The 12849-nt window shown below is 39.6% G+C and overlaps 1 protein-coding gene across 2 annotated transcripts in view; it reads right to left on the reverse strand.

Moving 5' to 3' along the window:
• Positions 1-1061: 1061 nt before the first annotated feature.
• LOC133500936 (upstream stimulatory factor 2) overlaps positions 1062-12849 on the reverse strand; it is a 25461-nt gene continuing 13673 nt past the window's right edge. Inside the window, exons 7-11 of one of the 2 annotated variants that reach the window (XM_061820228.1) lie at positions 11728-11766; positions 9630-9688; positions 9350-9444; positions 5515-5643; positions 1062-2265 (exon numbers count right to left, since the gene is read on the reverse strand). In XM_061820228.1, the coding sequence (XP_061676212.1) occupies positions 2167-2265; positions 5515-5643; positions 9350-9444; positions 9630-9688; positions 11728-11766 (421 nt within the window). In that variant the 3' untranslated portion in view covers positions 1062-2166. The remainder of the gene's footprint in view (positions 2266-5514; positions 5644-9349; positions 9445-9629; positions 9689-11727; positions 11767-12849) is intronic. The other variant, XM_061820229.1, reaches the window with a different exon arrangement.

A 12849-nucleotide genomic window follows, 5' to 3' on the forward strand; every position in this document is an offset into this window, starting at 1 on the left:
ACTGAAATGTAGCACCTGTGGCAGCTAGCCTTGTTATCTTGGAAGTTTGGTGAACAAAAAAACAACAGCATAGGATTACTGTATTTAACACATAATACACACCAGGTAAATTCTTTATTTTGGGGTGCCTTAAGATTTCTGGGGTATTAAATGACTATGATGATGCTATATTACTTTACCCTCAGGCTGCATTCATCTGGGATGATTTAGGAGCGAGAGTCGGGGGCATTAACTTTGGACCAGACAACGGTATGTCCGTTGATTCTGGAAAGATTCAAAATGGCTACACGGATGAATGTATACATTTATCTCAAGCCTGCATTTACTTGGATATATTTTGATTTTAGAATAGGAAACCAAAAAATTCTTAAGAGCAGAAAATAGTGCTTTTTGATTGTTGAAAGATTCAAATGACTGTGAGGGAGGACACGCAGCCTCTGAATAAAGGATGTAACCAAGGGAGTCACTTATCAACGTTAAGTACACACAAACCGGGGCCTGAAAGATGTGTTGCCAAAGAGACCGGATGTGGGAATATTGGAGAACGGTGATGTCAAAGACTCATTTTTGGAAATAATTCTTGATCTCTGGGGAATCCACTTGTACAAATTGTGACATCAGGTAGGACGTTTGTTTTTAGTTGCATCGTGATTGGCTGCATTCTGTTTCACGTGACAATTCCCAGTTATGACTTGGAAGGAGTCTGGTTTCCCATTCCCATAAAAATTTCAGGTGGTAAATATTGAACACGTTTCATAATAAAGATCGTCAACCCCAACCCATTTTGGAGCCTATTATTGGGACTGGTTCTTTCTTAACACACCTCAGAGCGAAGGATATTTTCATGTGATAATCTTATAAGACACAAGATAGTCTTGGTGTTTTGTTGTGGTTGTTTGGGATGAGTTAAAATCAGAACACAAACGATTATATTTATGCATGTACCAGGTTTAAGCAATTTTCAGTTTTTGCATCCACGCACACATTAACTAATACTCTTACGCGCTCTTTGGTAAGTGAGTGAATTTTCAGTGGTGTGGCTGAGTGACAATCGATTCATGTTGAGGATAATAGCTAGGTAAATATTTATTTTCAACCTATTTTACATAGAAAAGATTTCTTACAATCTAACCTGAGAGACAGTGAGGCTGCTACGTAGAGGGCGGAAACGGATTGGGGAACGTTTGTCTTCTTCATTTAGCCATTTCAATGCAGATTTGAGGGGAGGGAGTGGGGAGTAATCAGCCACAACATAAGATTTTGATGATTTGAAAATTAGCGAATGTCTGTGTAACAATAGCATGAGTCGCCTCGACTTCACATTCTGTTGCAGCAGAAAACACCCATCATTCCTGTTTTGGCTCAGGGGGCCTACATAGTGATGAGAATAGATCAGTGGATATTACCCCCCCAACTCCACCAAAGGGGAAAAAGAAAAAAAAGAATCATGCTGTTATTTTCATTCACACGGGGTTAGAAGTGACTGCATGGTCAACCAATTATTGCGGAGCTGAGCAAAAGAGAGATGGTTTTGCAGGTCTCCTCAGGGCAGGAGGGAGAGTGGGGTGCCGTTGGCCCCTCCACCCATTTCCTATGCTTACGTCTCATTTTCCCTCTGTGTCATACACAGTGGGATTCTTATGCAAAATGCCCAACATTTCAAGTATTCCTTCCCCACCCACACCCCCGAGTCGAGTGTCACGATTGCACACACGAACGGCGCCCACAAAAACGTCCTGCGTCAAAGACATTGAGTGACTAATTGTTGACTCTTTCGGGGTCTCGTCCGTGTAACTGCTCTCCATCTAACAATTTGTCACCATGCAGAGTAATAAATTAAATCAGCTAAAAAAGGACATTAATAAAGAAGTCAGAAAGCATCAACTAATGGTCTAAAGTAACGATAATGATGATCATCGTCAGGGCAGGTTGGGGAGTGGGGGACGGATGGGGGGGGGCACAGACTTAATGAAATTAAATGTCATCGTCTTTGAGTGAGGCAGGGTTCAGCAGGAGGGTGTTGTTGCTTCCAAGGTGGTTGAGTCTCGTCAGAAGAGTCAAGTTCGGCCTGGGTGAGGCCATGGGGAGGGTATCCCCAGCAAATTCATGAAATGTGAATCTCAACAAGTCTTTTGTTTGTTTTCCTGAAGCGGCGGGGCGGCTCCTTCATTGGGACTGCGGCGGTGGCGTCTCCCCCAACATCTCGATACCGTGCTTCTGGAGCTGCGCTCTCAGCAAAGCGTTCTCGTTCTTCAGTTCCTGGATCTTGACAGAGGAGACAGACGAAGAAGAAGACAAAAAAGGACTCAGGAGGATTTTTGTGGGGGGGAGGTTTCAAACAGCATACCATTCGAGGCATTGCACCCCAAGGAAATTTCCGAGATGTACCTACATTTTCCATATTGTGTGAATGTTTACAATTGACGGCGCACATTTCGCTGCCGGCCTCATTGTCGACGGCGGACTTGAGATAAGGTACATAATGTGATATTGCGCTCAATGTTTGCAACTCCTGGGGCAAAGTTACTTTGCTATCACTGTGACCATGAAAGTAGCTTAACTACTGAAAGCCCATTTGATGTTAAAATAGTGACACTAAGGAGAAATGCAGTTAAACTAATAGTGTCACTAGCATTCACCACTCCAGTGTTTGGTTGTAAACAACATTTCCTTCCTCTTATTTTACGAAATGGAAATCATAAAACTTCGGGCAAACGATTCCGACCTTCGCGATAACACGGCCCAACAAACAATTTATCTAAGGGTTTCTTGTGGATTTTTTATTTATAGTCTCGTCTGCTACCGATACAGTCTTATCTCTTGTCTTGACGAATGGCTATCCGGTCGCATCGGTTTATCGTTACCAACCCTAACCTAACCCTAATCCTACCATGTAACATTATACATAGAGCCCCCCCCAGACAATTCACTTTCTATTTCAGTGGAACCAATTCTCAGCTATTTGCTGAAAAACTCACCTATTTGCAGCACCGTAATGTTTTTGGAACACCCCAATATGCCACAAGATGTCACCAAAGCCCTGGCTATCAGGAAAGTATACCAATTGGTGTCAAGGACATATGTTAATGTGATACATCGTGAATGAGAGCTGCAAAAAGTGACTTGCGGAGGCGATACCTGACATAGAAAAGCCGCTATTATTTTTTCTTTTGCATACCACAAAGAATATGTGTCTAGCAATATTGTAATTTGCTTTATCTTTATGTGTTACTGTACCGTTCGTATCCTCTCCCCACCTGTGTGGCGTTTCCATGCGCTCCCCATGCCTGTGTGGGTTTTCTCCCAATAATCCAGTTTCCTCCCACATCCCAAAAATGTGTGCCAGGTTAATGGAAGACTAAACAGCCTGTAGGTGTGAACGTGAGTACATATGATTGTTCATTTATGTGTGACCTGCAATTGGCTCATGATCAGTTCAGCGTTAACCCAGCCTCTCACCTAAAGATAACTAGGATAGGATCCAGCACACCCCCGACCTTAGTGAGGATAAGCGGTACAGAAAATGAATGGATGTACCGTTGGTGGTCAAATATTAGTTGTTTAGAGGTTTATAACTACCACAATATTACCTTAAATCCCAGCTAACAGAGTCCATCTTGTTTTAAACCTCACCCAATACATTTGTAAAGGAAATACCATTTGTTACATACATACACCGCAGCTGTGAAAAAGCTGCAAGTGGCCACATTGAAACCCACATTGAAACAGAAGATATTTACAAAGAAAAATGGTACACAGAGAGTTTAACGCTAGGGCAGCGCTAACAGGGCCGGACTGGTAAAAAAGTCACTTCCTCAGCACATATATTCCATCGGCCTCACTCTTTCCTTTTTCGCTCGAGTTCCCCCCTTGCAGCCGTTAGAAAAAATGCACAAATTACCCGCATCACCGCATAAACCGCAGGGTTGAAAGAGTGTGAAAAAAGTCGCAGTTTATAGGCCGGAAATTACGGTAATGGTAGTTTCGTTGGCCAGTCAATGGTGTATCACATTGTGTGTTAGCATTAAGATAGTGACGATCTTATGCGGTTTCAACACACAAAGTGGAATTCTCAGTTTCATGTTTGACTTTACTAAAAAATTTAACTGGAATAAATAAATAAATAACAATCGACCGAGCAACGGCTCGGAAATTCATACTAATTTGGGACACTTGTATTTCGAGCTCCCACTGCATTTGTATGGACAGACGGAATAATGTAACCACAAAACAACTTCTCAAGGACTTAACGTACAATTATGTTAACCTGTGAAGTTTTAACAGAAGGAAAAACAAAAGAAGATGGCATTAAAGCTGTATAATTGTTCATATACTATATAGAGGTTGCCCAAAGTCAGCTGGGATATACTCCAGCACACCTGCCACATTAGAGAAGATAAGTAGTACATAAAATAAATGGATAGATGGATGTTTATATTTGTTTTTTCCATGTGTCCTAATACATTTGTCCAGTAATGTGAATTGAGATTATAACTCTGCGGCCCACAAGTCAAAACCAAGGAAGGGGATTATCAATTGATATAGTACGTCAATACCGGTGAATGTCAAACTCACATTTCGAGGAGGATTCCAGAAATGATTGTTGATATATATATATATATATATATATAATATATATATATATATATATATATATATATATGTGTGTGTGTGTGTGTGTGTGTGTGTGTGTGTGTGTATGTATGTATTTGGGGGGGGGGGACTTAAAGGAGGCCACCAAAGCAAATATGTCGATAAAGCCTATTTCATCGTCACACCCATTCAATAAAATATTTAAAAAGTTTGACTGTTGTCATACTCAAAATCTACAATGAAAGGCATTCGCGATGCTTTCTGTGGTAACAGAGTAATGTTGGCTTTACTAAATGTTTGTTATATTAAACCTGTTAAAATACATTCTTGTTTGACTTTATTTGGATGTGTCATCGCACGAAATCGACAAGTCAATCATAGTAAAAACCACTTATATAGAGGGAGGGAGGGATGGAAACTGTTATCACCCGTGAGAGAAATGAAAAACATTTGATTAAAAATAAAATGACTGGTGGGACACCATGGAATATAAAATGTACTTTTTCTTGTTTTTTTACTTTTATGTGTCGGTGACTTGACATATGATTACAGTATTAGTAGTAGTAGTAAAAATGGCTAATCATATTAAGAAGACTGTTTTCTCTTTTTTTAACCTATAAACTGTAAATGCACCCATTAACTATTTGTTTTTGGTTTTGAGTGTAAAAGTAATAAAAAAATAAAGAAAAAAAGGCCCATCAATATTATTACCATTCGGAATGTGTTGTGTCTGCATCAGTGAAGAAAAGATTGTCATTTCTGTAATTGTTTTTCAATGTTTTGGTGGAAGTAGCTCAATTTGGCAACAGTAATATACTTAATTATTCCCAAATGATAATAGCTAGCCATAAAAAATATATTTCAATTTGGAAGTGAATTTGCAAAAACCTCCAAAATATTTCCTGGCTCGTGTTGCCATACCTGCTGCCTACAGAGCTCATTGTCCACCTGGATCCTCTCCACTTCCTTCAGGCTATCCTGTAGCCTCTGGTTGCCCTGCCTCAGCTCACGGATGTAGTCGCACGCTTTGGACAGGATGCCGCCTTTGCTCTGGAAGGACAAGAAAAGTAGGATTTTTGTGTTGTGAATTTCAGCCTTCCAAAAATGCATGATATGAACTTCATATTTTTAATTTTTGAAATTAGATTTGGGATATTTTTGCTGTTGCCTATAAAACAAGTGTGAAACATTTATATCTGCTTTCATTCATAGAAAGTATTTAAAACCAGGGCATCTGCTGGTTTAATTAACTAAGACAAATTTAAGACCTCTAATTCATTAAATGTGACCGTAGAGGTTAGGTTATATGGCTTCAATCTTAAATGTTTCAATTAAAATCAGCAAAAATATTAAATAATAATATAATAATTATGAAATAATAATAATATGGAAATCTACATGATTCAATATTTAATATTTAATCATTCATGATTAAATATTTAATCACGCACACATCATAGGGCACTTCCATCAAACTTAACTAAGTGTGAACACTGAACGGGCAACATGAGCTTCATATCACAAGCTTTGATAATATTTTTGATGCATGCAAAATCTCTAGAGTTACATTATTTACACAAAACAAATGAAAAATACTGATTAACATTACACTGCTTCAACACAACTGGAGAAGAGTGTCATTTTTGAAGAGATTATTTATGGTAAGATGTCATTTTTTTAAAGTATAACCAAAGCTTTGATATGGAAAAAAAATTCTCTAAGACATACAATTCACTAATTTAACCTTTAAATATTTGAATTCAACCTTTAAATATTTGAATTCATCTTTCCAACTGTTTCATGCTTCAGTTCCTTTAGCACAACTTCCTGTTCTCTAACAAGGAGCTGAACAGGAAAATTGATGAGAGGTGTTTGATCCCTGAATAGAGCAATACAATTCTGGTTCAATTAGAACTGCTAATTAAACAGTGCCCTCTATCTTTTTGTCATTGGGAAAAGGAGTCTATAATTCCAAACTAACAAGAAACTGGCAAATCAGAGAGGTCCCTCTTGCCCTTTGCGATCTCTGATCGGTTTACAGATCAGATAGATGCGTTTCATGTGTCCTGTTTCTAGTTGTAGAATTTTTTTTTCTTCCTGAAGTGGTTGGGCGTATAGGTGGACACGTGCTTTTTTTTTTTTTAACCTGCACCCTGGAGCAAAGTCTTGCCAAAAAAAATTCCAGCACCACAATGGAATATTAAACCATATCATTCCATCTTCAGATGCAGACTGATTTCACTTTATACGTCCCTGGTCATTTTTATGCGTCTCAGATGCGGGACACACATCAAACAAGAACCCTGCATATCAATGCCATTGACAACTGTTGAATTCAAATATCCACGTTAAGATGGAGGACTGGCAGTGATTAACATTCACATTATATATGACTTCCATTCATTCATCAATATTCATGACTTTGTTATTGCACTCGGTCTTCAAACAAGACTTCAATGTGCACTATCATAAACAGAATGAATAGTAACGTGTTTTTCATGTATAAGACGTACTGGGTGTATTATAATAACGGATATGTCATTGTATGTCAGTAAGATACTTCCATCTTGCACGAGTTATAAATACTGCTGTGGCATTATTGTACTACATTACTTTCATTATTTATTACTTGCCAAAGACCAACAGGCAACACCTTAAATCTGGCTCCTTTTCTTCCTGGTTAGATTGAAAAATATCCTTGTATAACTCTCAAATGTTACTCTTGTATGTGCCCCCACCCCACCTTTCCCCTTTGTTGGTTGATTATTTTGGTGTAATTGAAAATATTGTTGCTGTGACAATCTAATTTTCTTCACAGGAAGAATAACATTTCTATCTACCTACCTACTGAAAAATGGACACTCTTGGAAATGTTCAAGGATTATGGAAGTAGATTAGTGCCACCAGGATTTGAATTTGAAATGTAACATGATCACATTTTCAATCGTTGTATTTCAGTGTAACCTTTCAATGTTAACAATTCAACTGGCTACAATTTGCTGTCTAAAATTCACCATCTGTGCCACCATTTCAGGTCGGAAGCGTACAGCCACCGAATCCAGTTAGGCTTTCTTAGTATGTGACGTCACATGACGAAAAAGCATAACTGTAATTGGCTGGGTGTTCTGCCAGGTGGAACAAACGGTGAATTTTAGACAGCGAATTGTACCCAGTTGAATTTCAGACAGAGAATTGTAGCAACTATTGAAAATGTGATCACTTTACATTTCAAATTCAAATCCTGTTTTCTGTGGCATTTAAAATTCAAAACCTATTTCACTTTCCATTTCAAATTCAAATCCTGGTAGCACTAATCTACTTCCATAAAGGATCAAACACCGACTGTTAGCGTTCTCATTTAGCTCATTGAACAGTTGTACAGGTGCATTCAAAGAGTCAAAGAAATTAAAGGGCCACCATCATGAAATGCATGATTTTCAGTATGTTATGAATGAAAAAACGGCAGCCAACATGGACCCATGTGTTTTTTCACCACAAAACATGATTTTGACGTATACAGCTCTTTGTAACTCCCGCCATGAAAATCTTCTCGAGGGATTTGTTTTTGAGAAGCAGCAAGGTACGTACATGGCAGTTTGTTTCTATTAGTTTTACCTCCGGGAAGGTAGCTCGTTGTTCCTTCGTGTTAGCCAAAATGCCGGCCCGTCGCAATGCTGGACATTGCTTGAACATTCGGGAGGATGGATTTTCTCTTCAAGTTTGCAAGGGACCCGATTCGTTGTGAAAAATGGATTGAACGGGTGCAAAGGTCAAGACCTTTGTGGTTTCCAAATGACAGATAGGTGCGTATATAGCTACTAAAAAAAAATAATAGTTTGTGAGTGACCACGTAATCCATCTCTCATAATGTAACAGAAGATCTGCATATGTATGACAGGGGTGCTAAATGTGTCGATGTCCGCGTTGGACAGCCTCCGCATCGGGCTCGCCCGCGAAGGCTGCCGCATGGTGCCTCACAGACGAGCACGGCTTCGGCCAGGCTGGCTCATACATACTCTCTGGGTGTCTGTCGCCGCTGCGACAAGGCTAGCTGGCTCGGCCGGCCCGGTCTTGTCGGCCGGGGTGGCTCGTTGCAGCGCCGGGCCGCGAGGACTCATATCCGCCGTGTAAGTGGATCGGACAGGGAGGCGGTTTGGTCGTGATCACATATCATCTGAATATGGCTCGAAACAATAGGGTAATATTGCCGTGGTAACTTCACTCGATTGTGAGATGTTCTCTTCTTTGAAAAGAGCTTCTGTGTCAGAAGGGGCGTGTTCGTCTCCCACAGTAGGGGCCACAGCGTGTTTTCAATGGCGAATGTCCGGGTTGACGTCACGGACAGGAAATTCAGCCAATGTGGTGACCAATTGGATGTCGAATGACACTTCCTTAACTTTGCGCATGGATGAAGCGCTCTCCGCTCATATTTATTTTTTCGTATAGACATTGAAGTGAATAACGTTATCTGTATTTTTCATTACAATATCTATATTTTTCATTACAATATCTATTTTGGAATGTTTATAGGGATGACACTTGACCTTTAAGTTCACTGGTGTAGGTTACAGTGCATTTTAATTTTTAGTGAGTAGCCTGTCTCATTTAAAACCCAGATATATACTGAACTGTGATGTTTTTGAAGGGGAGGGGGTCACAGCAATCACCTCCTAACATTTATTTAACTTTTCTTTTTAAGGATTACTTGACTGACTTAGTCTGGACTTGGGGTAGGGTGATTAAAATGACAACTTACTGCTCCGGTTTTGGTGCTGTCCATGTTGCAGTCAGGTATGATTTTGGAGAGTGTCACAATCCAGTTGTTGATTTTGTCCCTCCTCCGCCTCTCAACTAAAAAAAAAAAAAAACAGGAAGTGGTCATTTTTCTTTGAGATGCTGGGCTAGGACAGCTCCACAGCAGCTTCTAGTGGGCACTTTGAGAACACAACTGTCGGGCCACATTCATTTAAACAGCGCCTGTTTTGTGTTGCGCCGTCAGACAAGTGAAAAGGGCGCAATCACGGCTAATTACCCACCTTCATTATGTTGCGCTCTCCTCCTTTCATCTCGCGGGGTTCGCGGCCCATCCATTTTCCTTCAAAGACACAAAACACACACACATGCTTGTTTATCAATACACAATAATATCTCCCATCTCTGACACACATGCACCCACTGTGAGCCCTCACATTCACTTAAAAACTGTTCGCGGCTGTTATCTTGCAAATATTTTCCTAATCGTGGGAGCTTCACCGAGCTTTTTTCACACAGTCCTAAATATGCGCCTTGAGCTCCAACAACCTTCTCAGCTTTCCAGGTGCGACACTAAGGGGAAGGTGTGCCGTTTTACTGTGCCGTAAAACAACAGTGACGACGACGGAAGCTGTGTTCTGGCATCCTGAGCTGCCGACTAATGAGACAACTGTCTCTTGTCTAGGCGTCTTCCCTCAGGTATTCCGTTAATTAAGACACGGCAGTGAAAGTGTTTTCAACCGTGCAAAAAGGATGAAGGGTATCTACCACCATTCCGTATATCTATTAATGATACAATTTCATATAAAGAGCCGCAAAATAGCTTTCCACCAGCAAAAAAAAAATTATCAACCTGTGCCTTTCATACAGAACCCAGAGAACCAGGACATTATTGCATTACTGCATGCTTTCACAGAGACACACACCACTCTAAGGTACAGTAAAGAGATGGAAAAGGTATTAGGCCCCTCTTTAAATTGTTAGATTTTTTTCACTTTCCCCACTTTAAGATCCTCAAACAAATGTAATTACCAGACAAATATAAATGGTGTTTTTTAACGATTTCTTTTATTAAGAGAAAAACACGTCACCTTGCCCTTCGTGAAAAACTAATGGCCCCCTAAACCCAACTGAAATCAAGTGTTTATATAACTATAACTGGGATTCTATAGTCTATACACTATTGGTACTAGTATAATTCTGATACTATACACAGCAATATCACTAGCCTAACATTCAGTGCCTTTAGTGTTAGCCAACAGCCATGTAATCCGTTTATGAGTAGATATAATTTTAAAAAATACATTACAGGACTTTTGTGACTGCAAATTATACTTTTGGAATAGATGATAAATGCACTTTCTTCCCATTGTACTAACTTGCAGATGTATATGTGCTGCAGAGCTAAAACTGTATTTTAAGTAAATGCATGCATTTCTGTGTCAGTTTCCTAGAAGTTATTTTTCTAAAATGGATTACTATGGGAATTAACATTTGTATTGGAATTCTTAGATTAACATCCTATACAGTTGTAATGATTCATTCTGTTCTGTTTGTTTTGCTTTGTCTGATGATTTGCTATATGTCAAATTTACTGTGCTAGTATTATATTGTAATGATGAACTGTCATTGTAAAAAGTGTTTCATGAGTGAAACATGCTTTATTTCAGAAAAGTTAACATTTTTGAACAATACTAAATTCAAATTACAACGAGTACACAAACGCAAGTACCTGTACATCTAATTTGTCTGAAAAAAGAGGGACTGTTGCATTCTTAGTTCTGCATAAAAGGCAAAAGTGGATACAGGCTGGATCTTGTGTTATGGCAAAATATTGGATATAGCCATTCTCACACTGCCAATGTAAAAATTGGTGTGTAGTGTCCATGTCTGTGTGTGCATTGAAGCCTTAATGAAGCAATTTTGCAGGATCTTTGTGTGAAAGCGGATTTAAGTGAATCTCGTCAGCTCGCGCACCTAATAAAGTATCCGGAGAGTTTGCATCATTTTGTTATCTACACAAATAACATATCCGCTATGGACGCGTGTGAGACGAAAGCAGAGCGGGTCTGGAGATGTTTCCATACGCAGCACGGCGACCTAATTTTTAATTCCTGACGGGAGAACAAGTTGCAGGGTTAACAACAACGGATGAGGGTCAGCACTGAGGGAGCGCTACATCTGCGTCTCACACATCAAGAGCGAGGAGAATCACCAGGGATTGGTGGGGCAGGAGGGAAGGGGAGGAGGAAGGAGGCCGCTTCTCTCTGCTCTGGATCTAATTTGATTAGTTCATTTGCTGCAAACAAGAATGTGCTGTGGTGGTGGTGATGGGAAAAGGGAAGAGGAGGACTAAGGGGAAATGTGGAGAGCATTCCTCACCAGTTTAAACCTTCATGCCGCAGCGTCTCGTTTTCATCTCTGCGGACGGCACATAGGGTGGGAAGATTTATACTTCACATTGACAAACGTTAATGTCATTGTTGATTAGTTCACACTCAAAACAGAAAACTACCCGGGCGGGAAGAATCATGTACAACACCAACAAAAACAAAAACATTTTGTCTTACGCTGCACCTCCTGTTTGTCATGTGGCGAGCTTACAACAATGCTACTTTTGTGTCTAGACAACAACGGCACGTTTCAGCGCTGGCTAAATGCTAACGAAGGGCAATATTGATTTAACTCGATTTGACAATCGGTCATGCGCTTGTTGCAGACTTAAGTTGCTTTGCCCTGATGAGGGAAGATTTTGCTACAAATGCTGCTAATTTTGCTTCGCCTGAGCACAAGTATTTCTTTTAGTATATCAGAAAAGACACTATATGTACACACAGTATCTTTTATTGGTAGCAGTGAAGATCAATTATACACAAACATCTCTTAGTGACAATAGCTTTGAAAGTCTTCTTGTCTTCTGTCTCCATTACTGCATTTGTATGACATGAGCCTTGACAAGTGAGCGAGGTTTTTTGTTTTACTTACGTAATTTTGAAATTACAGTTACGACAGTTGCTTCAAACACTATGTACATAAAGTAAATAACATATATAATAGTGACAAACTCAACATCATTGTCATCCATCAACTGAACATCAATTCCTACAGGAAGTGATGCCAAAACAAATACTGGTAAAATCTCTCAAAGAAGTTGCTAACAGTTTATGTGACTAGTAGTAGTCACTTTATATGATTTTTATTCAGTTTTATGGTTAATTTCTCTAAACAACAACTGTAAGTTTTGTTGTTGTTTTTTTTTTTTTCTTCTCGTGATTCATGGTGATACTAGCGGATACCTTCGCACACGAAAGTTTCTGAGTTTGAGTCATGGCTCGGGCGTTTCATTGTGGAGTACTACGGCTTCATTCCATATCCCCAAAAAACCGATGCTAAATTGTTCATAGGTGTGAATGTGAATACTGTAGATATTTGTCTATATGTCCCCTCCAACTGACTAGGTGACCAGTCCAGGATGTATTGCCTCAGATGGGATAGCCTTCACAG

This window comes from Syngnathoides biaculeatus, chromosome 5 (assembly GCF_019802595.1).
Source record: "Syngnathoides biaculeatus isolate LvHL_M chromosome 5, ASM1980259v1, whole genome shotgun sequence".
In the NCBI taxonomy this organism is placed as follows: Eukaryota; Metazoa; Chordata; class Actinopteri; order Syngnathiformes; family Syngnathidae; genus Syngnathoides; species Syngnathoides biaculeatus.